This window comes from Musca vetustissima, unplaced genomic scaffold (genome assembly GCF_032173495.1).
Source record: "Musca vetustissima isolate MV318-11 ecotype Yass unplaced genomic scaffold, APGP_CSIRO_Mvet_v1 utg32961, whole genome shotgun sequence".
NCBI lineage: Eukaryota > Metazoa > Arthropoda > Insecta > Diptera > Muscidae > Musca > Musca vetustissima.
In genome coordinates this window covers 6,726-34,024 of record NW_026882586.1, presented here as the reverse complement: position 1 = coordinate 34,024, position 27,299 = coordinate 6,726, and the positions used below count along the sequence as shown (strand labels likewise).

Here is a 27,299-nt window from a genome sequence, read left to right as displayed (position 1 = left end):
ATTCATAACAATTAATTTCAAATTCATACATATTCCTTGTGTGTTAACCATAATATTTTTCGAATTTAAAATTAAATGTTATGAAAAACAAATGGAATGTTATGTATTTCAAATCAAATGTTAAGAATTTCAAATGGAACTATTTAATTTTCATATGGAATTTTATTAATTTCAAGTGGAATTTTATGAATTTCAAATGCAATACTTGGATAATGGAAGTTTATGAATTTCAAATGAAATTCTATGAATTTCGAAAGGTATTCTATAAATTACAAATGAAATTCTCGAATTACAACTGATATGTTATGAATTGCAAATGGAATTCTCGAATTGCAAATTAAATGTTGTGAATTACAAGTGGAATACTCCAATTACATTTGATATGTTTTGAATAGCATGTGAAAAAGGTGTAGTAAAACTTTCCAAATGTATAAATGAAAAATCAAAATTTTAATAGAAATTGTAGCAAATAGGATGTTATTGGAGTGGATATGATATACACACCCTAACCGTTTGCTCCGAAATTTATCCCTCCATCATTCAACGCTTTGATATCATTTTATAATTTTTATTTTATTTTTGTAATAAAAAAATGTTTGAATTTATTTATTTTTTTATAGAAACTTATAACAAACCTAAACAAAATAAAGCAGAAAAAGTTTATTAACCTCGAACCAATTCTGGCATGCCATCGATAATAATTTGTAGAGCTTTCAAATCCTTTGTTACAGTGTCAGTAAGAACTTCCATGGCTTTCTGTTGCATGCTCAAGAATGATTTCATTTCCTCTTCACAATCTTTATCGATGGTATATTCACTACCACCAGTTAGGGCATACTGATTTCGCTGCATACGCATTTGTGACAGCAATTCACTCAGGCGACCCTTTAAGAAATTGCAAAAAAGATACATCAAGATCTACTATAGAAAAAAGTACATTCATGTTTACCTTAAATTGTGTAGGAGCTGATATAAGAGCTTGCATATTTTCTAATTTGGAGCGTAAATTTTCCTCTTCAGGTGTCAGCGCCAAGCCCACTTTACGTGTACATTCTTGTTTGACAATTATCTGTAAAGATTATAAGAAAATTAGAAAAAATCAATCAAGATATTTTGATTTAACAACTCTACCTTTAATATTTTGTGACTTAATTCGGCCAATTTACGTTTGTATTCCATTATTTTTGCTGTTGCCGCTGTGTGTCTTTGCCTTAATTCCGCCAAATCACTTTCCACTTTGCGCAAATATAGATAATGAGTTTGAGTTTCATTTTCTTGACATTTAATGCGATACTTTAAATCATTGAAACCGATCATTGGAACTGGTATAAATTTCGAAGGATCAGGATTGTCAATTTTAGCTTGCCGCCACATTCGCGGATCTACACCTTTTGGAGGATTCTCTAAATATTCCTTTAATTGATCTTCATCGGGCAATACCAATGCCAATACCTCAGCAACACCCAAATTGTTTAATTGTCCCTTGACATTGGTCTGATTTAGATAGTTAGCCAAATCTGTGGCTAAAATACGTTTAGTGTCATTGGGTGCCAATTGCGACCTCTCCTCTACGTAGATAACAATTTGGCTTTTCTTTTCGTCACATTCTTTACTCGATTCGATGTTAATTTGTAAATTGGGTCTATTACCAAAAACACCATTCAATGTGTTTATTATTTGTTGTTGCTGGGCTTTGACATCGGCAAGGGGTTTATTGAAATTTAACGCTACCAAACCCATTTTGTTGTCTTTTCCGGGTAGACGACTGTAACCCATGGCTTTTAATCGGCACAAGTAGTTTTGTGGTGTTATTTCAACAGGAGCTGCATTTTGTGAATAGAATGATTTACCAATACCCCACATTGCTTGTAGATAATTCCATTTTGCAATGATCGTGTCGCGTTCATCACCATAGATGGATACATTGAAAATTGATTGGGCAAATGCCTCGTCCGCAGTGATGGGAGGTGGCTGTTGTTGCTGTTGGCCCATCATGAAGCCAGTATTGCCACCGAATCCACCAAATCCTGGTGTGACTGTTGTATTTGTTGCTGGCTTGCCAAATGCTGTAAAAAATTAATATCGATGGAAAACGTTGAAGAAGGCTTTCATTCGGAATAAAAAATTTAATTCAGGGGAAGAAATTTAATTAGAAAATATTGAAATATTTCCCATAGGTAGCCTGTTGTTTCCTGATTACAACAACATAATGTTTTTTTCTTCCCTAGATATAAGGTTTCAAAAATGCCCCAATTTTAACTTATTTTTAATTCAAAAATTACATTTTTTGGCCACCTCTCAGAATAATCAGATAGATTATTCTAATAGAATAGTTTTTTTTGGGTGTCCGACCTTCTGCCGGGCATTTAAGACTTCTATCGACAGATACCAACACCGGCTACCCGACCGAGCTTCAGCTGGATATTTAAGACTTTATCCTATGGACAGATACCAACACCGACCACGACAAAGAATTTCCTTGTGTTTGTAGTGTTCTAAGGCCCATATCTTTTGATTCACAACTGATACTGCCACATATCGCACCATTTTGGATTAAACCCGCGTTTTTGACTGTAAACGGGTTGAGAAAACATTTACGTCACCACTCAATGGAAAAATATTGTCATAAGCTTTAAAATAATACCCATATTGTATTAATCCGATCCGTAGAATTGAGTATAACCGGGTACCCGTACCCGTACTTCCGGGTCAAATAATCGGGTACGTCCCCCAAGAAAAAAATATACTGTGAACTCTCGATAATGTGAACACTCAAACTGACATTGATGTATTGAAAAAATCAGGGAATTACCTGTAAATAAGCTGGTCGAATCGAAAATGTGAACAAATTCAAAAATATGTACTACCTCGACATTAATTAGTTCACATTATCGAGAGTTCACTGTATCCCCCATCATTAGGGTAAAAATACCTATCTCTGCCTACGTAAAATATTTCAAAAAAATCTGATCGTTTTTACTTAAGCCCAAAATGGTGTAATTTTCGTAAATTTGGTGCCCCATATCTCGGGAAGTATACATTTCCCCCAAAAAGAAATGATGTTGTCGTTATCACCATACTAAGTGATACATATAGTGGAAATTTTAGATTATTCTTAGAGTTGGCCTTAAAGGAAAAAATATATGCCAAACTCTTCTTCCTCTCTCTCCCTCTCTGCATTTCTTTAAATAATCAACATAAAAACTAATTTCTTACAGGTTCCAAAGCCTCCAAATCCTCCCGTTGAAGTTTGAGTACCAAAACCGCCAAACGCTGGAGCAGTTGACGTCGTTGATGTGGCTCCAAAACCACCAAATCCACCAGTTGTGTTACTTGTCGACGTTCCAAAACCACCAAAAGCTGGTGCCTGCGACGTAGCAGCTGCTGTACCAAACCCACCGAAACCCGTAGATGTGGCCGTATTTGCGGTTCCAAATAAACTCGGAGCAGATGATGTAGCCGTATTAGCTGTACCAAATGTTCCAAAACCTCCCAATGTTGGAGCTGTGGTAGTACTTGTTGTTGTGGAACCAAAACCACCGAATCCACCAAGTGTCGGCGCTGATGTCGTGCCGAACGCTGACGTTGTGCCCGTTCCTGTTCCCGTACCAAAGGAGGAAAATAATCCAGTAGCTAAAATAGTAATAACTTGTATTCTCATCGGCATAACAAAAGCAACAAACAAACAACGGATCACACTCACGTTTAGCCGGTGTGCTGGTGGCACCCAATGAATTGTTAGCTCCAAAAAATGACATATTGAAGGAGTTTGTGAACAAAATAAACTTCTAAATAATTTTTTTACCAAATGTGTAAATTAATAAGTCGCCAATATAATAAAATATATGACAATTTGGCGCACACAACAAATTTTCACAACAGCATATTTGCTAAATGTCAAAATGTTGCGCAGAGTTGCCATACTGTGTAGCATGCCTTGATGTAAATTAACGGCTACAAAAAATTACATCGGTGCTTTGTACTTCGGTTTGACACACGTGTTGAGTTTGTTTTATTTGTTGGGGACCGCGGATTGTTTACATTTTATTTCTAGAAACAAAAAAATCACAAAATAGCTATGATGGACGGTATAAAGGACTTATTATTTAATTTCATATGTATATAATTAATTTATAAAATAAATATTTAATTTCAGACGATAATGTACCATTGCCTCCCAGTAGTGATTCTGAAGAAGAACTCTTGGACGATTGTGATACTTGTACACCATTCGAGTTGGAGCAATGCTATTCGCACAAATACAGACTGTTTGATGAAACGGCATTGTCCTTGAAAAAAGAATATGTGCTAAGCTTGGAAAAGGACAAGTAATTCTACAGAAAAATGGTTAAACACTGCGGGATTATCGCATAGTAATATATTTGTTTCCTATTTTAGTTCTCTAACTCGGCTGGCGGCCGGTTTGACCGACACATCTGTACATATTCTCGATATAAGTTCCGAAAGGGGTTTATCACTTTTCGTAGATCTCCCACCAATGCCAGCCATCAAACCGGGTGTTAAAGTATGTGGAGTTCGTTTCTTGGATGAAAGCCCAAACAACTTACTTGTGGGTACAACAAATGGAATAGTGCGGTTATTTGATATACGAACACAAAAGGAACAGGCACGTTTTGAAAACGATGCTATTATAGGAACACAACCAGCACCAAAAAATATATGCACCTTTGATCGTAATGCCAATAGCCGTTTATTGTGTACCGGTACCGAGGAGCTGCACTCGAATGTTTATTTAGTGTTCTACGATCTGAGAGAGCGCAAGCATATGGGAGACTATTTCGATTGTCATCAAAGTGATGTCACTACGCTACGTTTTCATCCACAAAATCCGGATATTTTGTGTTCTGGTTCGACAGACGGTCTAATCAATACATTTGATTTGAAAGAGGCAAGCGAAGAAGATGCCCTAAACATAACCATAAATACTGAGAGTAGTGTGCACAAAATTAATTGGTAAGTATCAAAGTGCCATATATTTATTTATTTCCAATAGATAAAACAAAACTAACACATTCCATTTTGTTAATTTCAGGCATAAAAACGTCTACGAAAAAGATATTTTATCCTGTATTACTCATACTAATGATTTCAAAGTATACGAAGCCGAGGAGGGCGATCTACTGGCTGAATTTGAAAGAGATAAGATCACCGAAATTATTAAGCGCAAAAGTCCTGCCAACTGCAATCTTATCGATGCTCATAGTACATCTGACGGTGGCATTTTATTATTGACTGGTTCAAACCTCAACAAGGGGTAAGCTTAAAAATTTTATAATTAAATAATAAATAACTAATTTTTGTGTATTTTCAGAGAGATTATGCGTTCATTGGCCTATCAGAATAAGAAGCTATTACCGTTTGCAAACTTCGATGGTAATAAACAAATTGTACGTGAAAGTGTTTACGATGCCAATACAAATGTACTGATAACAGCTGGCGAAGGAAGTATTGTTACGCTATGGACACCAGATTCAAATAATGTCGGCAATAATTCGGGATCTAGCAAATTGAAAGCCAAAAAGTCTAAATCTAATAAAGCAAATCCGTACTAGGACATTTTTACATATTTGTTATGTATAAAAAGTACAATTAATGTAAAGAATTTAAATAAAATAAAGATTAGGTCGACAAACATAAAAAATACACTATGCAATATCATTTATTCCTGAAGATTTTTTTTTTTTTTTTTTTGAATATATCCATTTCCCTTTTATATTGATGTAAATAAAACAAAGGCAAGAAAAATAAGGTTTACAATGCCATTAGAAAGGGTCCTCTGATAGATTCCCATGCAGAGTTGTAAATGGTTACATATGGCACATGGCTACATGTTCGGCAACAACATTTTCTGAGACTTTTAGAGAATTCTCAAACAGATAGTTCTCTAGAAGTACTTAGGCTTGACGTTGTGGACGTAACAAAGAAAAAGGGTTCTTTATTTAGTGGAGTGATATAGGACTCCCTGGGACAATATCCCAACAAAAAAACTAAGAGAACTTATAAGCATTTGTGGCGAAATCCGAAACTATAGTCTTCTCCGCCTTTCCCGAAAGTAATCGATGTGACCATAACCCACTTTAAAAATAAAAATCTTGTTGTTTTTATATTTTTTAAAACCCCAAGAAATGGATTAAGCTGGCTTACCTAAAAAAGGAAAAGAAAAATAATTTACAAACATTTTTGTTGTTGAAAAAAGAAAAATCTTATTTTTGATGGCGGGCATGATACTGGAACATCGGTATCCGAAAATTCCAACCGCGTTATAAAGGATACATGTCTGGAACTAGGATTATTTGCTTCGCTCAACAAAATGGTGGACCTTTAAAAAATATACCAAGTTAAAAAATAAGGATGATCTTGACTGATTTGATTTATCCTAGTTCATTCGATAGGTTACACTCACAGAGAAACATCCCAAAATTTTGAATCGATCGGATTATTAGTTTTTGATTCATAGTGCCCGCCATTCTCAAAAACACTGTTTGGAGAAAAATGCGTTTAAAGTTTGAGAATCACTCTTGCCGTCACTTGATGCTGACACAATAACTCGGCTATATCCCCAAGAGTTGTTGAGATTTTCACTTGAAATTTCAGAGGGACATTCTATAATTAGTGTAGATTCGAATTAAATCAAAATACAAAATTAAAACTTTTTAGCCGAGAATGGGGGCCCTTCAATAAACAGTGGCGAAAGTCTCAAAGAAAGTGGTTGCTTGGAATTATGAGTTGAATAGATAGTATTCCTCCACTGATATGGATGACATACACGATCAACTGTAAAAATTACCCTTCCTTGGTTTAGAAATGAGAATATGACACCCATTATTAATAAATCAATGGAAGCTTTACGTCGGTAAGGAATTCAGAACGAACATTCGGTTCTTAGAAGCTACATTACTCCTTATTACATCTGGAAAATTAGTATCTCCATAACCTCTCAAACATAAAGTTGTTTTCGACAATCTTGGCGATCATATTCAATGTCTCAAAACATTCAAAGTGCAGCAAAAAATTGTACCAAAGTAAAGCTACCTCATTCAATCCCATACACTGGTGGAATCTGACGAAATTATTACTAGCGGACGTACATATATATATATATTACTGGGGGCTGCACTTAGCTAAAAATGACCATGTAATTATTTTTGAGCAGAATCCTACACACACCCCCAAAGATTTACAAATCATAACAAAACATACACATTTAATTCCATAATACCATAAATCCATTTTGCATCCATATGTATATATGTAGTTTTGCTATTATAAATATATATATTTTTACAAAAAAAAAATTATAATTCACATAAAAGCAAAAAATACTCGTACAATTTGAATGTTACATAAAAAACCAATATGAAAAAATAAATGATGTTTTATGTACGCTCTTACCACATATGCATGTATATCTTTATATATTCTGTACATACATATGCTTGTATTTTCTCTTCTTTTTTAATTTACAAATTGTCTTTGCTACTTTTTTGTGAATATCAAAAAAGAGAATAATGTTATTCATTATAATGGTTGCTTTCTGTTGTTTATCTATTGATTTTCAAAAATAAAAAATAAGTATATAACAAAACTTAAGAATTGTGTTTTTTGTTGTTTGTTAGTGGCTTTTAACGTCAAGTTAAATTCCTGTGTGCTAAAATATTCATTCTTTTCTTTTTTATAAAATTAATGAACACCTGATAACAAATTAACATTTCCACAGGTGAGAATTATCCTTTTTCACAGAGCTCAACAAGTTCACGGTAATGGAGTCGGAGTAATCGTAGAGGCAGAATTATTATAGTAAATATGATACGAGCTATGATTTACATGAAATCATCGTAGTCATTGCCATCATCATAGCCGTAGTAATCGTCGCCGTATTTTTTGAAAGTATCAATATCCTGCAAAGAAAAGAAGAATTAATAAAGGGGAACATTAAAATTTACAATTATTCAAATTTAATACTTCAATACTTACATCGGTACCCAATTTCAGTGAGAACTTGCCCTTGTCTTTGGAAGCAGGTTTCTTGGCATTTTGTTTTTCTAGCTTCACCTTTTCTGTATGCAATATGTCTACGTTCGATTTCAGTTTTTTCAACTGTGCAAGAGGTACTAAAAATATGAGTGTTACAATACGTTTTCTGTTTGTTTTATTTTTAAGAAATTAAAAAAGGAATGTTCATTCAGAGTTACTTACAATTAACACATATGCTGTTCACTAAATCTTGAACAAATTGCAGAAAGTGTGGCGAATCTTTGCATTGTGACAATTTCCAACTTATCGCTTCGCCAAACTTTTTAAATTCTTCTTCAGTTTTGGGAATTGATGACTCATCCACACCAAATGTTTCAAGAGCACTCCTTAAATCTGATTCTTCTTGGATTTTTTGAATTCGCAATTTTTCAGCTAATTTTTCTTCAGGTGTCATATTAGCAATACGTTTGGCTTCTTCTTCCTCCGCCAGTCTCTGTAAAGTGGATAAATGTGTTATTGAAATTATATTTTTGAGTTTACGGGTTTGAGTTTAAAATGGGTTATAAAAATTTCAATTATTCGTTAACTTTCCACAGACCAAAACAGGGTTTTGGGAGTCAGATGCACATTTTTTAAACCTAATTCAAAATATTTGAATTGTAATTCTAATTGTAATTAAGTTCAATTCATATTTTGAGGATTATATTTATAGATACCGTCGTTATAACCGAAGTCGTTATGAAAAATTCGTTATGATTAAATTATTTCATTTGACATCCGAATTATTATAATTCTTGAATTTCAATTGAAACATTTTGTAATTCAAATTGAATTATTGGCTTACAAATGGTATTTTAGCAGACGGGGATTTTATCTCCCCTGATTTGGTTAAAAATTGTCTTAATTTTTTTCATTTATGTTGTATTACCCAGTTTTTCGGTAACTGTCACTTTTGAATTTATTCCTAGACGTTAAAAAAAGGAAATTAAACCAAAGATACGGAACTGTAATGATTCCAATTCTCTACAAAAAATCGACCTTGGAATTTAATTTTTAACCCCTATCTGCTCGTTCCTGTTTTGCTTGGTCTATGATCAAAAATGCCTTTCATTTGAATCTCAAATGCAAAAAAAAACCAGTAAGGAAAGTAGTAAAGTCGGACGGGGCCGACTATATGCTCGTTATATTAAACCTGTTTTAAAATATGTGATATTTATCTTGTGAATCTAACTAGATCTATCCATTAACATGTCATATGTTTGTTACAATGGGACAAAAGTATGTAAACCGAATTCATACAAATATCAATAGATCACCGTTGGGCTATGTCTGTACTTCTAGAAAACGCAACTACGTAATTACATGCTCAATTTTGTACGTTGTGCAAAATTTGATGTCAATCTGACTAACATGAGGAGTTTCATGCCCAAATTACTTACAATCGGGCGAAAATATATATGGAAGCTATATCCGATTTCAACAAAACTTGTCACAGGTTAGGTTATGTTAATTTCAGTACTTTTTGTTCCTATCAGCCATATATTTGATCCTTGCTGTGTCATTCTATAATATAAGGAAGCTATATCTAAATCTCAACCGATTTTCACGAAACATGGCACACATCATTCTGGACTAAACTTCTATCTGGGAGCTATATCTAAAACTGGACCTATTTCCTCGAAACTTGCAGACATCACTCTAGGTTTGAATCAGTACGTTATACCAAATTTCGTGAAAATCGAAAGATATATAGGGACATTGGTACACCATTTACATTAAATCGGACGAAAATATATATGGGAGCTATATCTAAATCTGAACCGATTTTTCCCAATTTCAATAGGGTTCGTCCTTGGGCCAAACAAATGAGCTGCGCCAAATTTCATCCAATTCGGATCATAAATGCGACCTGTACTTTGCTCACAAAAATACATGGACAGACAGACGGACGGACATGCATAAATCGACTTATAAAGTGATTCTATGCATATTCTCAAAAGGAACCATGAGTCTATCTCGTTTCCTTTTGCCTGTTACAAACATATGCACAAAGACATAATACCCTGTACCACAGTGTGGTGAAGGGTATAAAAAAGCACTACTCACCTCTTGTTCAGACAATTTTGCTTTATTGTGCTTAACCTTTACTGGGGCTTTTGGTTTTTCTTCAACCTTTTCCTCATCTTTTTTCTCCTCTTCATCTTCCCAGCTGTCCTGTAAAATGCAAAGGAAAATAACTGTGAATCATTAGAGCCAATTGATTCCTTGGAATAAATATTTTTTTTTTCAACTAAAATTGCATTGTAACTGCTGTCCATTGATTCACTGGCTCGCCATGCATGCACAATCAAACTCACACACACCCACATCCATACACAACAACAGCGCAGACAACAATTCAAATAAACACTTTCAATTGCTGCTGCTACTAAAAAATCATACACGTGTCATCTGGGCAGCAATGCAAGTAGCAAGCAAATAATAGGGGGATTTCCCTTCACCCACTACGGTGGTGCAATTCTTCAAATCACAATAATCACATACCTTAATGTCATCTTCTTCATCTTCGCCAGCCCACTTATTTATTTTATCGGGTATCACTACAGGTCTGTGTGCAGCACTTTCTAGAAACACAAAAATACATACAACAAAATTAACATTGCAGACACATCGCCATTAACATAAAAACGTTTGCATAATATTCATTCGAACAAGTGACAAATTTTATCAGTATTGGATTGGAAATTTCGAAATCTACATTCCTAGCAAGGTTACTAATTTCGCCTATTCTTGTGTGTGGGGCCATCGATCAAAGAGAGACCACATGGCCACATTTTTTTCTAGATGGAAATGCAAATTCCTTTGAGCATTGACAAACTTGTGGGTTTGGTTGTGTGTTCGTCATTCAACTTCGAGAAACATACCCCAATCGTCCTCCATTTTTTTGTTAATAGAATATTTACAAATCGACTGTTAATGGGAGCAATTAATTCGATTGTTAATCCTTTGCCTTTATTTGGCGAAAATAAAAATTTGCGTGTTTCACTAATGTGACGAATTTACAAAAAAAGTTAACTTGAATAATGCACGAGAGATTTGTTGCTTCTTCTTCAACAAGATTTTGACAGTTGACGACATAGTTGATTAGGAGTGTACTGTGTGCTGTTGGCACAGTGTTGATAAATATTGGACTGGATTTCAAATTAGGGTACCCTACTATCAAATATGAAATAGGTGTGTTCCATCACTTCCTATGAAATAAAACAAGTAAAATTGTGACAGTCGGTGCAGCCGATGTTCTGGTCTCAAGGTGGAACATGTTTTTAAACATAATTCAAAATTATGACAGTTTGTGGGGGAGCAACCAGAGATAATGGACCTATATAGCCGATAATTGTACTAAATCTATACTGAGTATAAATGAAGTTGCTCTATTGAGCTGTTATGGATGAAACAAATATTTCATGGTATTCACAATTGGATTTTGGAAAGAAATCATAACATTTGATTTATTTTTCGCGTTTTTAATTATGTGTTAAAAAATGTGAAATAAACACATCCACTTGTTGCGTACACTTATTTTATATGTGGCAGAACCACCTACCTACACTCAAGCCGCCCTACCTTGCATTATTTTATCATGATTAGAACCCATTCGGTAATAGTACGTTTACATTAAACCGGATTTCGTTAACCCAGAGGGTTTCAATTGTCAATTCCTTTGGATATATGCCAAATAAATCCTCATAGAGTAGGTTAACCCGGTAAAAAGTTCTAATGTATATGCCGTTTAAAAACAACTTTCCGAAAATACCGGAGTACAGTTATATGGGACTATTCTAAAACGGCAAATACATTAGAACTTTTTACCGGGTTATTTATTTTATTTGACATATATGCAAAGGAATTGACAATTGGGTTAACGAAATCTGGTTAAATGTAAACGTACTATAAGTAGTAGACGGATATCGATACTTTTTGTAGAGAGATTTACTGCCCAGTCGGAAGTACCAAATTGAAGCCAAATTAGTTAATAATGTCCTATCTCCCCAAAATAACGAATAATGGGGGAACCGTTGTATGGATGCTTTCCCAGAAAGATTTAGGAAGATTGGACATTTTTTTGAACTAAATTGTCCTGAGTTTAGTATTTTTAATTGTCATCGAATAGCTACAATGCTATTTTAATATGGAAACTCTCATAAAAAGTGGACCGATATCGCTTGGTGTTGTAACAGTTTATATGAATATTATTCCTTTTATTTGATTCAATCAAATAAAAGAAAGAAATTCAAGTTTGGCAGTGCAATTAAGAAATGCAGGTTTGGCAGTGCAGTGTGATATGACGACCCGTACAATATGCTGGACAGGCATTCTGCATCTGGTCATCAATCCGTGCCCAATACGAATTGAGACGACTGCACCATTCTGAACGTAATTGGGTCAAAACTAATCTGGTTTGTCCGGGCAGCTGACGTTCTTCAGCTGCGATGGGTGAGGGTCAGCTCACACTGTATTCCTTCAGCGCTGCGGCATTTGCATCAATATGAATGCTAATCAGACCGGCTCGTGTACAATATGCTGGACAAGCATTCTGCATCTGGTCATCAATCCGTGCCCAATACGAATTGAGACAACTGCACCATTCTGGGTGAGGGTCAGCTCACACTGTATTCGTTCAGCGCAGCGGCATTTGCATCAGTATGAATGCTATTCAGACCTGCTCGTATACAACATGACCTAGAGGCTCCTTTTTATAACGTTGGGTTCTCTCTCTAGATCATGCAGATCCACCATATGATGGTTATGATGATTGTCCCTGAAGCATCCGAGCTAAGCTGGCGTAAGTGGAGGATCTTCGTCTCCTCATGAAAATTATACATTGGTGTGATGTGAAGGCAATCTGTCGCAGTTCTCAGAGCGGCATTCTGACGGGTCTGAATAGTTCTCCATTGCCTAACACTAGTAATCGCTGACCACACTGGTACCGCATAGCAAGCCACAGACCGACTTATGGCTTTGTAAGAGGTTAAAAAGTACTGCCGGCAAGCGACTTGAGGACCTTGTTCCTAGTTTTCCTACTTTCCTACATATCACAGATAGCTGTGGTTTGCGCGGACGATTTGAACATGCGGTCGAATGTGACCCTGAGTATTTTGGGTTATTATGTGGTCCCATGGTACAATAATACAAGGTAGGCAGCTTGAGGTGAATAAATAAAAACAACTATGCACGTGTGGCTTCTTCTGTCAAAAATAAAATAAAAATACGCAACATGTGTTTGTGTTTATTTGACATTTTTTTCAACACAAAACTAAAAACCCGAAAAATGAATGAAAGGTTATGATTTCTTCCCAAAATCCAGTAGGGAATACCATCAAATATTTGTTTCATCAATAACAAAGTAATTACTTCCAGACGAACGTGTTTAAAAAATAAACTTTTTCGAAAATATAAGAAGTCAGGCTCATCTATAGACTATGCTAATTATTCTGTTGCTAGGTCCAAATATACCATAGAGTCCCGTAGATTGTAAATTACCTCAACAAGATCAAAAATAATTTTAAAACAAATCCGAAGTCATTTTATGAGTTTGTTAACTTAAAAAGAAAAGTCTCCTCAAAACCCACAATTTTGAAATGCAACAATAAGGAGTTTGTAAAAAAACTCTGAAATAGCAGAATGTTTTGCAAATTTTTTCGCCTCTACTTATTCATCTGCAGTTTGTCCAGATATAAGCTCATATCCTTATGAGCTATCCAAAATAGATCAAATATATATGCCTTTCTTACAAAGTCAAGATGTTGCTAAAAATTTACATACTCTAAAACCAATTAAACTTCCAGGTCCATATGGTATACCTAGCATAATTCTCAAATATTGTTCTGATACTTTAGCAACGCCTCTTACGTAGCTTTTTAATTATTCCTTAAATTTTGGTTATTTTCCCACTATATGGAAGAAATCTTTTATAGTACCGTTGCACAAATCTGGTAGTCTATCAAACGTTTCAAACTGCAGAGGAATTGCAAAATTAAGTGATATCCCAAAATTGTTTGAAAAATTAATTACTGCTGTTATTTCTCACAAAATTAAATCCATTTTAAGTCCATATCAACATGGCTTTCGTAGTGGTCTTTCAACTATAACAAATCTTATAGAGTTTACTTCAATTGTAATAAAGGGATTTGTTCAGCGAAATCAAACTGATACCATTTATACAGATTTTAGTAAAGCTTTTGATAGGGTTAACCATGAACTCTTATTATATAAATTAGATAATATGGGTTTCAGTCTAAACTTAGTCAAATGGATATCATCTTACTTACAAAATAGATCACAGCTAGTTTTGTTTGAAGGATGTCTCTCAAAATCGATTAACGTACCTTCAGGTGTTCCACAAGGAAGTCACCTCGGGCCGGTTCTTTTTCTATTGTTTATAAATGATTTGCCTACTTCTGTAGTACATTCTAAATTGTTAATGTATGCAGATGATGTCAAGTTATTCATTACCCATAATTCTGAGAAACAAGCCAATTTACTCCAAAATGATTTAAATAACCTTTTTCAGTGGTGCAGATTAAATTGTATGGATTTAAATTTGAACAAATGTAAACATATGTGTTTTTCTAGAAATTCTTCATTAATGAGGCAATACAATATTAACGGTTCGGTTTTATCAACAGTTGAAACATTCGTGGATCTTGGTATTTTAATGGATCCAAAGTTAAACTTTAACAATCATGTCATTTCTATGGTAAATAAAGCATATGGTGTATTAATTTTTATAAAACGGTGGGCCAAAGAATTCTCGGAATATAACAAAACAACTATACACGTCTCTTGTTAGACCTATATTAGAATATGGTTCTGTTGTATGGGATCCTCAATATGCAATATATTCCGATAAAATCGAATCAGTGCAGAAACAATTCTTACTTTTTGCACTGAGGGGTTTATATTGGAATAGTGATTTTGTGTTGCCTTCTTCACTAGCAGGTTAAAATTAATTCGGTTACATACATTAAAAAGTAGACGTATTATGTTGAACACCATGATGGTACTAAAAATATTAAATGGTAATATACCCTCTGATTTCCTAATTTCATCTATTAGAATAAATGTTCCTTTTCGATCTAGTAGATATTATCAACTATTATATGTAGATTTTCATCGCACAAATTATTCTATGGGAGATCCACTCAGTAAAATTTGTATTGATTTTAATTCTGTGTACTCTAATGTAGATTTTAGCAAGAATGTTGAATTTATAAAATCTAATATAATTGTATTTTTAAATGAGTAGTGCAACTTAATAACAAACTGGCTGTTGGAGTAGATTCTGTAGCTGGTTTTCTATTCCCTTCTCACATTCCACCATGATGCGGATTATGGTGTGTACGCGATCCCTACGAAAGGGGAGGTCGCCCCCTCGGTCGGCAGGGGTGGGAAAGTGAGGCGTGGGAACGTTCGAAAAAAAAAACAATACATACACATACACAAAATATGTATTTTGATATGAACAAGCCAGCTTTAGAAAAAATTGTAATCAGTTGGTAGCTGTGCCCTACCTTGTAATAATTATACCATGGGTGGCATTTGCTATCCAATGGGAACTCAAAGTACCAATATATAGCCAATTCGGTTGGAATATGTGCCGGAAATCCAAAAAATGGCGAATATTTGGTATTTGGACCGATATATCATTTTCAATAGCAAACCAAAACCAATTTGAAAGCTCTATCTTAAATATTGCGAGCTCTATCGTTATTTCAAACGGATAAGTTATTTTCAGACTTGATCTAGGCTTGGTAAAAATATTACTACGTTTAAAGCTTCAATAAAATTATATATTCCGTACGCTTCATATGGGACAAGAATTACAAAATGAGCTCGTACGGTTTCAATAGTATATCAACACCATTTGTAGTGAACTTGAATACGCGGTTGTCAATTTGATAACAGACTATTGACAACGGTTTCGAGCACAAGCGGGTATAATTTGACACATAATATCACCATAGTCAGCATTCACACGGGAAAATTTTGTGATAAAGTAAATTGAGTTTATAGACGAAGAAGTTAAGAGGAACAAAATATTCGCTGTAAAAAAACTGAAGTTGGATGCAGAAAAGTTTTGCATGTTCTTTCATTTTATGTTTTTTTTTTTGTCGGCAAACAAACGACAGTTAATAAAATGAAATTCTGTTGCGAGGAAAAAGAAAAGTATCTGCTTTTTTTTTTGCTGTCAAATAATACAAATTAAATTTTAATATGTCTTCATTGCAATCCACGGCTATAGTTTCTTCAAGAAATTCAAGAGTATCTTTCATAATTAAGCTTTTTATTTTCATTCCATAATTATAAATGGTCAAACGAGAAAATGATTGTGGGGAAGAATTGGAAAATTCATAAATTTGCGCAAGCATTATTTGCGTGTCTAAACAACAATGACATTTTTAAGAAATTGAGAAGAAAATTTGTCATGAAATGTTCTCTTGTGTCTACTGACATAGCGATGTTGAATTGACACCGTTCGTATTGTAAAAGGAACGAGATTCGAGAAAGAAACTATTGCAATTAATGAACTGAACCTAGTTCCGATCATTCATTTATTGAAATTTCTCCAATGTACTAGTTCGTTGCGGAACGGCCCAACTCTAATTGGATGTTAGGGAACCCTATAACATTATTGTTCGGCTTTGTAGTCTATCTCCGCTGATTTAATTTTTCATTAATTCAAAAATAAATTCTAAATTAAAGTTGTTCTTCAAACAAAAACTATATAAAACAAATGTTTACCCCAGAATAGTTTCATATTCCAAACAGTTTCAATAAAAGCTATAACATTTTGTTGACCCGACACTGAATGTTGCGACTGCATTCAAACGACGTGTGTGGGTTGTAGTAGTGACTGACTCGACGAGTGCATTGCTCTAACTTCATTTGGGATATTAGGGGAAAGAGTTTAGTTTTTCTTTGTTACTTGAAAGTAAAAGAACAACAATGGCTGCTAAAGTGATTTCGCAAGAAACCTTCGATGATGTCGTCAAAGAGAATATCATCGAATTTTCAATGGACCCCGAAGAGGCTAAACAGGAAACCATCAAACAATTTGAAGCTCAGGTAATTACAGTCAATTCCGCATTTCCAAAAATGCCCAACACAATTTCCACTTGAATGATATTATGACTCATATGTTTTTGTTTTAAGGGAATTAACTTGGCAAACATCATTAAAGATTTGGATATCAATACGGACACTGGAAAGCCCATACTCAATGAGACAATAGACCAATTAAAACTGCATTTGGATGAAAAATCCACAGACAAAGAAAAGTTAATCGACCTGCTAAAGGTTATTGATGCTGAGTGTCAAAAATCTATACCACATCGAGTGTTGGCTGCAAAGCATGAAACCCACACATATATTTTGAAAATATTAGGTCAGCAATTGGAAACCGCAGATGCCCTAACGGACACAGACCTATTAGAGACTTCACTGAAGACATTGAATAGCCTCTATCACATTCAACCCGATATATTCGATGCCACAGCATTGACCTATGTTAAAGCATTGCTTGATCTATTTGCCACAAAGGAAAAGGTTATTTCTCTGACACTACAATGGCTGCAGAAGTGTTGTCTGATGCACGAAATCAATCGTCAGAATATAGTGAAGGCCGATATTGCCAAACACTTGAAACCTTATGTGACCAAGGAAAACGGTAAGGTGTTGCGTGATGTATTATCTGTTTTGCGATTTTTGGTTTTGGACGATGACATACGTGTGGAATTTGGTTGTGCCCATGAGCATGCTCGACAACTGGCCGGAGAATTTATTGTAACACTGACACAGCTGCTGGGCGAATTTCAAGATGTTAATATTTTAGCTGATCTAATGCTTACAATTGGTTCGCTGGCCGTGCGTCAAGAGTTTTGTGTTGCAGTCGATGAGGCTGGTTGTATTAAGTTGGTGCTGCAAGCTATGGTGAGTATAGCAATATTCGATGGGGGTGGAATTGATTCAAACAAAGAAAAGAAAACCGGAATAGATTTTCGATGATGGTTAAAACATTTGTAGCAACCCATTGCCCATGACGCTGTTTTTTAAAACGCATTTTCATTCCACATTTCTTATATTTTTCAATGTACTCTATGTATTTTTTAGAATGATAATATCAACTCTGTACGCTTAAATCGAGAAGCTCTTAAACTTTTACGTGCCTTGGCTGGACACGATGCTGTTAAAAGCCACATTGTTCAGGGAGGTGTGGCACCCATCCTAAAAGAAGTGATTCAAACACACATGGTATGTAAATATATATTTAGTATATAAAATAATAATATAGTAAAAAAAAAAATATCTCTATTTTCATAGGCCAATGAGAATGTGGTCAGTGCCGCTTTAGCCTGCATCTCCACACTAACGTTGCGTGTCAAAGATAATAGTAAAACATTTTTTGACACTGGTATAGCAGAGACTATTGTTGAAGCTGTAAGACGTCATCCCAAAAATAAAATTGTACAGGTAAGTAGTGAATTAAGGGCTGCTTAGATACATTTAAATAAATACAAAATGATTTAATTTTAGCGTAACGGTGCTTGGGCTATACGTAATATGGTCTCAAGGTCTAGAGAACAATGCGACACTTGGCTATCGTTTGGTGTTGAAGATGTACTCAACGCTGCCATGATCGAACATCCATCTGTTGTTACCGATATTAAGGCAGCATTACGTGATCTTGGTTGCAAAGTTGAACTAAAAGAAGAATGGACTGGTACTGCCGAAAAGAAAATTCTCAAATGAAATTGAGGGACACACAACCATCAAACTTGGTAAAGTCCATATAACAAGAAGTTAAAACAAGAACAGAGGCACTGCCAAAACAAGCATTGTTATGAATATGGTGGACTCATTTGCCGATGATTACATTTTTCGAATTGCATTGAATAACCATTTAGTAATTAACATCCTTTTACAACAAACGAATAACCTAATAGCTATGATGCGTTTCCATTTGCACATCATAATTAACTTTGCATACATTTTGGCTAATATATTTTTACACACAAGGATTATTTTATATATATATATAATATCTTATAAAAAGAATTTGTATACAAATATATGGAACGTTTCTATAAAAAAATCGAGAGTTAAAGTATATATTTTATTTGAAAATTTTGTCATGCTAATATAGGTGGGTTGTTGTGGCAGGCCAACTTTGTTTAACCAATGGGCTGAGGTGATGTTTCAACGACCGTTTCATATCGTAGCTCTACTGCCTTAAAACGATATAGGTTGTTTGGTTAACGTGAAGGTTATGAACCCATTACCATAGACCAGTTACTCCAAGTGCCGCAACAAATTCCCCCGATTTTGGGGGATGAGGTTTACTGCAGTACATTAGAAGAGGATTCAATACAAACTGACCGACCTTTATGATATGGAATTCATGTAATTAATTCCTCTTTGAATTCTTTGAAGCCCTTCATTGCATGATATTTGATTTTTGACACTGGTTGGTATACGGTATTTCATGATATGTTTCCAGAGACAAAACAGATTTTTTTTTAGAAAATTTTATTTTTTTTTATAACTTAAACATTATACAGTAGAACATTTACCATTAGGCCAACAATAAGGAAAATTTCTTACAAGAAAATAACTTGTGATTTTGTTTATGAGATTTACTACTTACAATACTAAAAATATTTCTATAAGAAACAAAATAAGTATTTATTGTTAGAATGAAGGAAAAATCTAAGAAAATATCTAATTATTTGGCCAATTTAAAATTGCGCAAGCCCCCAGTCTTTAAACGATTATGAATGCTTAGTTTTGTTGAATGTACTGCATTGCTCTCTGCCTCTGATGATTTGGCATCAATTTCGATGACATCATCATTATCGTTTGATTCGGCAAATGGATCAACACGTTCCGAACCACCAAAACCATTGAAAACGAAATTGGGTCCTAAGGGTTTCATTGACGATGTTTTGGCGCCAGCTCCAGCAGCTGCTGACAATCCTAATCTTGGTTTCTTAAATATTGAGTACTGAAAAAAAAACCAAAAAAAAATCATAATTATAATCATTTTTTGGAATCATTGAATGGTTTGTGTACCTTTTCACCCAAATCACTTTTAGCTTTTCGTACAGCGCCAGCTGTTTTACTGGGTGATATTTTAAGTGTGGTTATTTTTGCTGTTGTAACCTTGTGTCCCACCTCTGGTGGTTTGGCCGGATTGTCGAGGTTGCGTTTGAAGAGTGGCACTAAACCGACACTGCTAGATTTTATATTTAAATAGGGGGAGGATGATTCTTCAATCTTTTTAATATTTTCTTTCTGTAAAAATGAAAACAATGATAATTAGAAAAAGTCCAAAGCCTTCGTTGGTTTGGTGTATCCAACTTACAATTGTAGGAGAAATAGTATAACGCTTTTCTTCTTTGACTTTGGCAAATGGAGTTTTTTGTAATGTGTCCAAACTTGAACTGGATGTGTTGCTTTTTGAATCTTTGGAACTGCCACTTGCTTCCAAGGATTTTATCTGAAAAAAAGTAAAAGAAGAGAGTGATGATTATTAACTTTCTAAAATAAAAATGTTTAATCATTTAAAAACCACTTGAGCTAAGTTCATTTTAAATTTAATTTATTTCCTTTGCAATTAAAGCCAATTTATATTCATGTGACCAATTTAAAGTTAATTACAAAGATTCCACCTTATGTCAGCAATTTGTGTTTAGGTGGGTAGATATTTAAAGAAGTGTTAAATTCCATTTACAATATTCAGACTCAGTAAGAAAAATTTCCGATTTAAATGTAACTCATATCTTTCTTATTGCCAGCACGAAACCCCATGTAATTATACTTGATATATCTTACCTTTTCCAAAAGATTGTAATTTTCACTTTCCAATTGGGATATGCGTTCTTCTAGACTTCTAAAATACAAAAACATTAGTGCTATGGATTAAATATTTGCAAATGAAACATACTTGTGTATATCACGTTCTTTGCGCAAATCATTTTGTACTGCCTTCAATTGATTGCGTATATCAGCCTTTTTATGTTCACACACTCGTAATTCTCTACAGAGATGAGAAATTAACACTTAACATAAATTTCTATGGGAGTACTCCAAGCTAATTACCTTTTCAGTGTTGCTATACACACCGACAATACCTTTGGATCACTTTCGGTTTTAAGTAGTTTTTCAGCATCAGCCATTGAAGCTGTAAGTAGTGTATTGATACCATTTAAGGAATCAATTTGTGCCTTTAAACTAGTCACCTCATCTCGTAGACTATCCATTGTTTTGACTTGATTTTGCAGGACTTTAATCTGTAACGTAAATTATTTTATTTTAATGAAAATGTACATTTGAATGTTTTTAAATTACAAACCTTTTCAACATAATTGAGCACAACAAAATTGTTACTCTTCACTTCTTTTTCTAAGCCGGCTATTGTTTTCCTAGAAAGAAAAAAGTAAATATTTTAATTTTGAAAGGGAAAGGTTTCTGTAAGATTTTAAACCCGCTCAGAATAGTTTCCACTGGACCTATAACGATGGTGATCAAATTCCGACCACCCCATGGTATTGGGCAAAACTTTCGAAAGCATTAAGTCGTATGCGCATGTACATCAGACGAAAAAAAAGTTAAGAATGTTCAAATCTCCCATCTGGTGAAGCATATATTTATGTTTCGGAGACATTGTCAAGGTTAAATGTGTTAGATTGAGATTATCATGTAAACTAAGTAGATAGTTGTAATTTCATTCCTGTGTAATAAATGAAAAACTTTGCTTTGGTAGATAAGATATCGATGCTACCCAAAGCAACTAGCGTGGACGTACAAAGGCAGCACTGAAAGTGACGTCATTATTTTTTTCGAAATTTGTGTGTTTCAGCAGAAATGTAACAGACCACATTTAAAACCAGAAACATACCTTGGCATTGAACTTGATTAATGGTGTTAATACGAAGAGCGGTAACAAGTTACACCACTATTGAATTATTATGAATGAAAGCAGACATTTTTTTAACAATGACTTACATGCATTTCTTTTGTGTTTCCTTAGCACTTTTGATTTGTTCTTCGGCTTTGTTTAGTTCTTTTTCTTTCATTTTCAGCTGGAGATTTGCATTGTCCAACTGTTCCTGCAGTGAACCGACATCAATGCGACTGACATCCAAATTGGCTAAATTAAAGTAAACCCGAAATATATTGCGATCGGAACATTTGTTACGGCATTGTGGGCAGGTTTTTGATCTAAAAGAAATTTAAAAAAGGGTTAACGAATAAATTACAATGTTCAGCGTAGTGGCTATGGTATGTACCTTTCCAACCACTGTTTAAGACAGAGATAGTGAAACATGTGCCCACAAGTGGTTACATGCACATCATCGGACTGGGTAAAAAGTTCCGCACAGATCACACAATTTAAATTTAACATTTTTGCAATTTTCTAATAATAATAATAATACTAAATTAAACAGACATTAGACAAGGAAAATTTTGAACAACAGAGCAAAACTAATAAATATATCGCTTAAGGAAAATTGAATGTGAAGCACAATAGCTGCCTAAGGAATTTTGTTTTGTTGCCGTTTGCCAAAAAAAAATCACTGATATGCCATTTGTTGTTATTGTTAATTTTTTACTTTGGTAATTTGTTTTTGTTATTATTGTTTTGCGCCAATATTCATCTGTCATTTGCTGTAGTGCTTACTGAACATGACTAACAGTGTTATGTTATTTAGGGCACACTAAATTGTCGAGATAGGTAGCGTACGTTTTATGCGTATTGCGTTAAGACCGCATTTACATGCGCATATTATATGATGTGGATTTAAGAAATCGAGAAAATAAATTAAGGTTATTTACACAGGCTTTGAGATCATTTCAAATGACTCAGCTGGTATTACATATGCAAACTCACACTTGTTGACAAAAAGAAAAATTGTTACCTCGAATTTTATAATAAACTAGCTGACCTGGCAAACGTTGTTTTGCCTTATCAATGTTGCATCAATATAAGGTTGGTAAAAAAACATTTGATGCAATATTGATAGGCAAAACAACGTTTGCCGGGTCATTTGCCACTAAGTTTTTGTCAATAAAAAGTATTAACTGATACCCCAATGCAGGCCCAAACACATAACAGTTTAAAATTTGGTAGAACTTATTTCACCAAATGTTTTTTTTTTCATTAGAAGATCATGTTATTGCTCCAGTTATCATATCATTCGTGTTATTGCTCCAACGTTTTTACATTATCTTATCTTCTTGAAAGACTCTTAATTACAATGTCATTTTGTTCATGTCCAACCGCCCTTTTGATTTTTATATTGAAATCAGTATATAACTCGAAAAATGTTCGATTTGTTAGTTTTCAGATTGCCGTTATTGATTTGTATATGTGAAAAGTTTGGCCAATGTTGACGCCGTATACCTTCCTTTAATTGTAAATACCTGTTTTATATCTTATGGTACGTTTACAGAGGATTTCAATTGTCAATTCATTTGCATATATGTCAAATCAATCCTTATAAAGTAGGTTAACCCGGTAAAAAGTTCTAATGTATATGAAGTTTTAACTCTAAATCGTGAAATGTTGTAATCGGATTTGTTATATTCTCATATTTTTTTAAAACTTGATTTTAATTTAACATTTGAATAAGTTGTTGTTTAATACGGTATTTACATTAGAACTTTTTACCGGGTTAACCTACTTCATAAGGATTTATTTGGCATATATTCAAAGGAATTGAAATTTTAAACCCACTGGGTTAACCAAATCCGGTACAATGTAAACGACCTTTAAGGTTACATAGGTTCACATCCAAACTTCAAGTTGCCGGCCAAAAAAAGAAACATTGTCGAAAAAATAATACACTTCTTTGACAAATATTAAAATGAGATTTCATATCCAGCTTGGGCTCTAAAGAAAATAAGACAAAACTTCAAATATTATATTAAAACATACACATATTTTATGAAATTATAAGTTTTGATCTAACTCAAAAAACCATTGGTCTGTTCCAAAACTATTTAAATAGTAAATCTAGTAAAAGGGGAAACATTTCAAAATCGTTTTCATAGTACAAAATAATTTGAAAAGTTCGGGAACACAAATCTAGTAAATATGCCAAAATTAGATGGCAATACTTCAAAATCAACATAACAGCTAATCAGAAGTAAGCATTGCTGTTTACCATTTTTACTCGGCCAAATTTCTCGTGTAAACAGTTTACAAAGAGAACCATTTTTACTCGGCCAAATTTCTCGTGTAAACAGTTTACAAAGAGAACGCCATTTTGTTTTGTGCTCTCTTAAATTTGATTCAATGTTTTACCAGTTTTGTGGGTTCAGAAACGTTTTTCGAGTAAAAGGTTGCAAAACTAGTTAAATTAGTATATTCTTTTAGGTTCTGGAACAGAACTCATATGTCTTAAAAAACAACGATTTATTTAAACATTAAAGTTCGATACAAAAGTTGGGGAGTTTGAAATGTTACTTAATATATTTGTTTTGGCGGAATCTCACAAATAGTTTGCATATTTTTCTATTCTGAACACCTACGATTTATAAGTCCTTTAAATCGTCAAAATCGGTCGGTGTAGATGTTCTTGAGTTATAAACGATGTAACTAACACAACGTTCGATTATTCCAATTTCCCGACTTTTTGATGTTTTTTTTTCAACATTTTTTTGCGTAAGAACCTTCCCAATGCAATTACAACCAGCTGAAGGAAAACGTGAGTGAAATCGGTACAGTCAATATACCATGCAAAAATTATGCCTCCATATAGGATTCGAATTTAAATGTATTCTTCCCGAATATAAGAAAATGTTCAATAATACCTTCGTATTTTGTCGACGTATTTGTAATCGTATATAGCGAATTACTAACATCATTGAACTATATTGAATATTTTGATAGACTTTTTCGTTTTTACTAAAACATAAATACATATGTCTATGTATTGACAATTTTCTGAAAAATATTCCTGGTGTTGTTTACTATTAAGGACACGATCAAGTTTCGGTCAGTAGCCCAGATATCACATGGAATATGTGTTGTATTTATAAGTTCAAAACAAATTGTTTCGTTATTGTGTGCTTTTAAGTATCCTTATCCTAAAGTACTTGGAAAGTAGTAACAAAATATCCATTTAATTGCCTTTAATTCGTTATTTCCCATAGGGTAAGAAACTTCCCTCATAATTACCGGTATATTTTTTGGTATACGCTCCACATAATTGAACCACTTAATCTTTACTTTACCATGTTTTACTGTGTTTTATTTGAGAAAAATTTCACAACCTATACATACCATTCATATCTGCAACATTTAAAATTTTTTTAACATATATTTTTAGATTACACGAATTTGAAGCTTTTTTATACCCTCCACCTTAGTATGGAGGGTATATTAATTTTGTCATTCCGTTTGTAACTCATCGAAATATTCATTTCCGACCCTATAAAGTATATATATTCTTGATCGGGGTAAAATTCTAAGAAGATCTAGTCATGTCCGTCCGTCTGTTGTAATCACGCTATCTTCTGAAGGAATTGAGATAGGGTGCTGAAATTTTGCATAGGGTTGTCTTTTGTCTGCAGGCAGGTCAAGTTCGAAGATGGGATATATCGGTCCACGGGAGCTATACCTACCATATAACAGTACCTCCCAATTTTCGATATTTTGGTTCTCTTGATCTTGTTTTTCAACCGAATACGCTGAAAATTGGTACATTGAGTTCTTATTGGGTACTAAATGTCTCCACAAAAAATTATAAATATAGGTCCACTTTTTCTGGTAGCCCCCATATAACGGTACCTTCTACTTTTCAGTATTTTGGGGGTTTTGATCGTATTTTTCCACCGAATTGGCTGTAATTTAGTATTTTGAGTTCTTAATAGGTACCAAATCTCTCTACAAAAAATTATGTATATAGGTACATTTTTTCGGATAGCCCCCATATAAGGGTACCCCCAATTTTCGGTATTTTGGGGTTCTTGAGCGCGTTTTTCAACCGAATACGCTGAAATTTAATACATTGGGTTCTTAATAGGCACAAAATCTCTCCACAAAAAATTATAAATATATGTCAATTTTTTCGGATATCCCCCATATACGGGAACCCCCCAATTTTCGGTATTTTGGGGTTCTTGAGCGCGTTTTTATACCGAATACGCTGAAATTTGGTACATTTAGTTCTTAATAGTTTTCAAATCTCTCCACAAAATATTATGAATATAGGCCAATTTTTTCGGATAGCCGCCATATAAGGATACCCCCAATTTTCGGTAGTTTGGGGTTCTTGAGCACGTTTTTCAACCGAATTTGCTGCAATTTGGTATTTTGTAGTCGTATATTTTTGGGGTAGTCCCCATATAACCCCCTTTTTTTATATGAAAATAGTTATCTGATTTGTTGCGCGTTTTGGGTTTGGTTCTAAGACCCTTTTGAAATCATTTCAACTGCGGAGGATAGAGAGATAAAAAATTAGAACGTAAGGTTCGGTAATGAACTATAGCCGCATTTAGACCTAGCCCCTGATTGGAGGTTCCAGAAGGAGTGGACCGATATTCCCCATCTTCGAATTTGAACTAAGCTTGGAAGAAATAATAAGATGTTCAAAGTTCGGATGAAATCTAAATTTTCTGAAACGGATTTGGTCCAAAGAAACATGGGGTCTAGTACCAATATTTCATCGTGTTAAAGTGTATACACCCTCATTAGCCATAAGGCTGAGGGTATAATTATCCTTTAAAAATTTCGAAAATTTTTATTATGGTTTACATAATCCGTTTTTAGAAATGTCGGTATAGGTCCACTTTTTGGTATGTTTCCTATATTTTCATTTATAGTACCTGTCAATATAACTATGGTGGAGGGTATCCAAAGTTCGGCCCGGCCGAACTTACCGCTTTTTCACTTGTTAATTTTAGAATTAGTGTAACTTCGGGTAATGTGTAACTTCGGGTAATGTGGACAATAAAAACAAATTGTTTTCACAAAATAGTAGATTTGTTGTCTAAATATATTCCAGGTCAAACATTATATATTTGCCTATAAAAATGTTATTGCATTATATTTCAAAAAACTCTAAACTGCGTATAAAAATAACTTGGTGGGTAATGTGGACCAGTATGCGTGGGTAATGAGGATCAGTAAGTTAAAGGTATGTTGTGGATTGGTTGTGATAAATTTCAATTTATTGCACTCTTGGGTAACAATGAATGCAAAAATAAAGGGGATCATGTTTTGGAATAGCCCCCATTTA

The 27,299-nt window shown here is 34.0% G+C and overlaps 5 protein-coding genes across 5 annotated transcripts; 2 read left to right on the top strand and 3 right to left on the bottom strand.

The window, feature by feature from the left end:
* Window positions 1-629: 629 nt before the first annotated feature.
* Window positions 630-3,758, bottom strand: LOC133329095 (probable nucleoporin Nup54). The gene is made up of 5 exons (XM_061537594.1): window positions 3,704-3,758; window positions 3,219-3,633; window positions 1,132-2,068; window positions 950-1,069; window positions 630-885 (listed from the first exon to the last, which is right to left on the bottom strand). The coding sequence occupies exons 1-5, from the start codon at window positions 3,756-3,758 to the stop codon at window positions 664-666; spliced, it is 1,749 nt and encodes a 582-aa protein (XP_061393578.1). The 3' UTR covers window positions 630-663.
* Window positions 3,759-4,081: 323 nt separating this feature from the next.
* On the top strand, window positions 4,082-5,573 carry LOC133329091 (WD repeat-containing protein 89). The gene is made up of 5 exons (XM_061537589.1): window positions 4,082-4,088; window positions 4,157-4,328; window positions 4,399-4,974; window positions 5,054-5,275; window positions 5,333-5,573. Exons 1-5 carry the CDS (start codon window positions 4,082-4,084, stop codon window positions 5,571-5,573), a joined length of 1,218 nt encoding a protein of 405 aa, XP_061393573.1.
* Window positions 5,574-7,627: 2,054 nt separating this feature from the next.
* Window positions 7,628-11,106, bottom strand: LOC133329094 (eukaryotic translation initiation factor 3 subunit J). The gene is made up of 6 exons (XM_061537593.1): window positions 10,920-11,106; window positions 10,540-10,619; window positions 10,102-10,209; window positions 8,218-8,488; window positions 7,996-8,132; window positions 7,628-7,919 (listed from the first exon to the last, which is right to left on the bottom strand). The coding sequence occupies exons 1-6, from the start codon at window positions 10,933-10,935 to the stop codon at window positions 7,842-7,844; spliced, it is 690 nt and encodes a 229-aa protein (XP_061393577.1). The 5' UTR covers window positions 10,936-11,106; the 3' UTR covers window positions 7,628-7,841.
* A 5,847-nt stretch (window positions 11,107-16,953) lies between these two features.
* LOC133329088 (armadillo repeat-containing protein 6 homolog) lies at window positions 16,954-18,813 on the top strand. The gene is made up of 5 exons (XM_061537587.1): window positions 16,954-17,121; window positions 17,209-17,985; window positions 18,166-18,306; window positions 18,376-18,525; window positions 18,589-18,813. The coding sequence occupies exons 1-5, from the start codon at window positions 17,002-17,004 to the stop codon at window positions 18,802-18,804; spliced, it is 1,404 nt and encodes a 467-aa protein (XP_061393571.1). The 5' UTR covers window positions 16,954-17,001; the 3' UTR covers window positions 18,805-18,813.
* A 964-nt stretch (window positions 18,814-19,777) lies between these two features.
* On the bottom strand, window positions 19,778-22,465 carry LOC133329090 (E3 ubiquitin-protein ligase TRAIP-like). Its single transcript, XM_061537588.1, has 9 exons — window positions 22,344-22,465; window positions 22,060-22,275; window positions 21,407-21,476; window positions 21,154-21,344; window positions 20,999-21,091; window positions 20,873-20,944; window positions 20,417-20,525; window positions 20,125-20,346; window positions 19,778-20,056 (listed from the first exon to the last, which is right to left on the bottom strand). The coding sequence occupies exons 1-9, from the start codon at window positions 22,457-22,459 to the stop codon at window positions 19,778-19,780; spliced, it is 1,368 nt and encodes a 455-aa protein (XP_061393572.1). The 5' UTR covers window positions 22,460-22,465.
* Window positions 22,466-27,299: the final 4,834 nt, after the last annotated feature.

Excerpts from the sequence above, each read along its gene's own strand:
- LOC133329091 (XM_061537589.1), top strand. Across the intron at positions 4,329-4,398 it reads CTAAGCTTGGAAAAGGACAA|TTCTCTAACTCGGCTGGCGG; the intron begins GTAATTCTACAG and ends TTCCTATTTTAG. Across the intron at positions 4,975-5,053 it reads AGTGTGCACAAAATTAATTG|GCATAAAAACGTCTACGAAA; the intron begins GTAAGTATCAAA and ends TGTTAATTTCAG.
- LOC133329094 (XM_061537593.1), bottom strand. Across the intron at positions 8,133-8,217 it reads GAACAGCATATGTGTTAATT|TACCTCTTGCACAGTTGAAA; the intron begins GTAAGTAACTCT and ends TCATATTTTTAG. Across the intron at positions 7,920-7,995 it reads CACTGAAATTGGGTACCGAT|GATATTGATACTTTCAAAAA; the intron begins GTAAGTATTGAA and ends TTTTCTTTGCAG.
- LOC133329090 (XM_061537588.1), bottom strand. The coding sequence starts at position 22,459 with ATGTTAAATTTAAATTGTGTGATCTGTGCGGAACTTTTTACCCAGTCC. Across the intron at positions 21,092-21,153 it reads TGTATAGCAACACTGAAAAG|AGAATTACGAGTGTGTGAAC; the intron begins GTAATTAGCTTG and ends TCATCTCTGTAG. Across the intron at positions 20,945-20,998 it reads AAAGAACGTGATATACACAA|AAGTCTAGAAGAACGCATAT; the intron begins GTATGTTTCATT and ends TTTGTATTTTAG.
- LOC133329095 (XM_061537594.1), bottom strand. The coding sequence starts at position 3,758 with ATGTCATTTTTTGGAGCTAACAATTCATTGGGTGCCACCAGCACACCG. Across the intron at positions 3,634-3,703 it reads CACCAGCACACCGGCTAAAC|CTACTGGATTATTTTCCTCC; the intron begins GTGAGTGTGATC and ends TTACTATTTTAG. Across the intron at positions 886-949 it reads CAGCTCCTACACAATTTAAG|GGTCGCCTGAGTGAATTGCT; the intron begins GTAAACATGAAT and ends AATTTCTTAAAG.
- LOC133329088 (XM_061537587.1), top strand. The coding sequence starts at position 17,002 with ATGGCTGCTAAAGTGATTTCGCAAGAAACCTTCGATGATGTCGTCAAA. Across the intron at positions 17,986-18,165 it reads AGTTGGTGCTGCAAGCTATG|AATGATAATATCAACTCTGT; the intron begins GTGAGTATAGCA and ends TGTATTTTTTAG. Across the intron at positions 18,526-18,588 it reads CCAAAAATAAAATTGTACAG|CGTAACGGTGCTTGGGCTAT; the intron begins GTAAGTAGTGAA and ends ATTTAATTTTAG.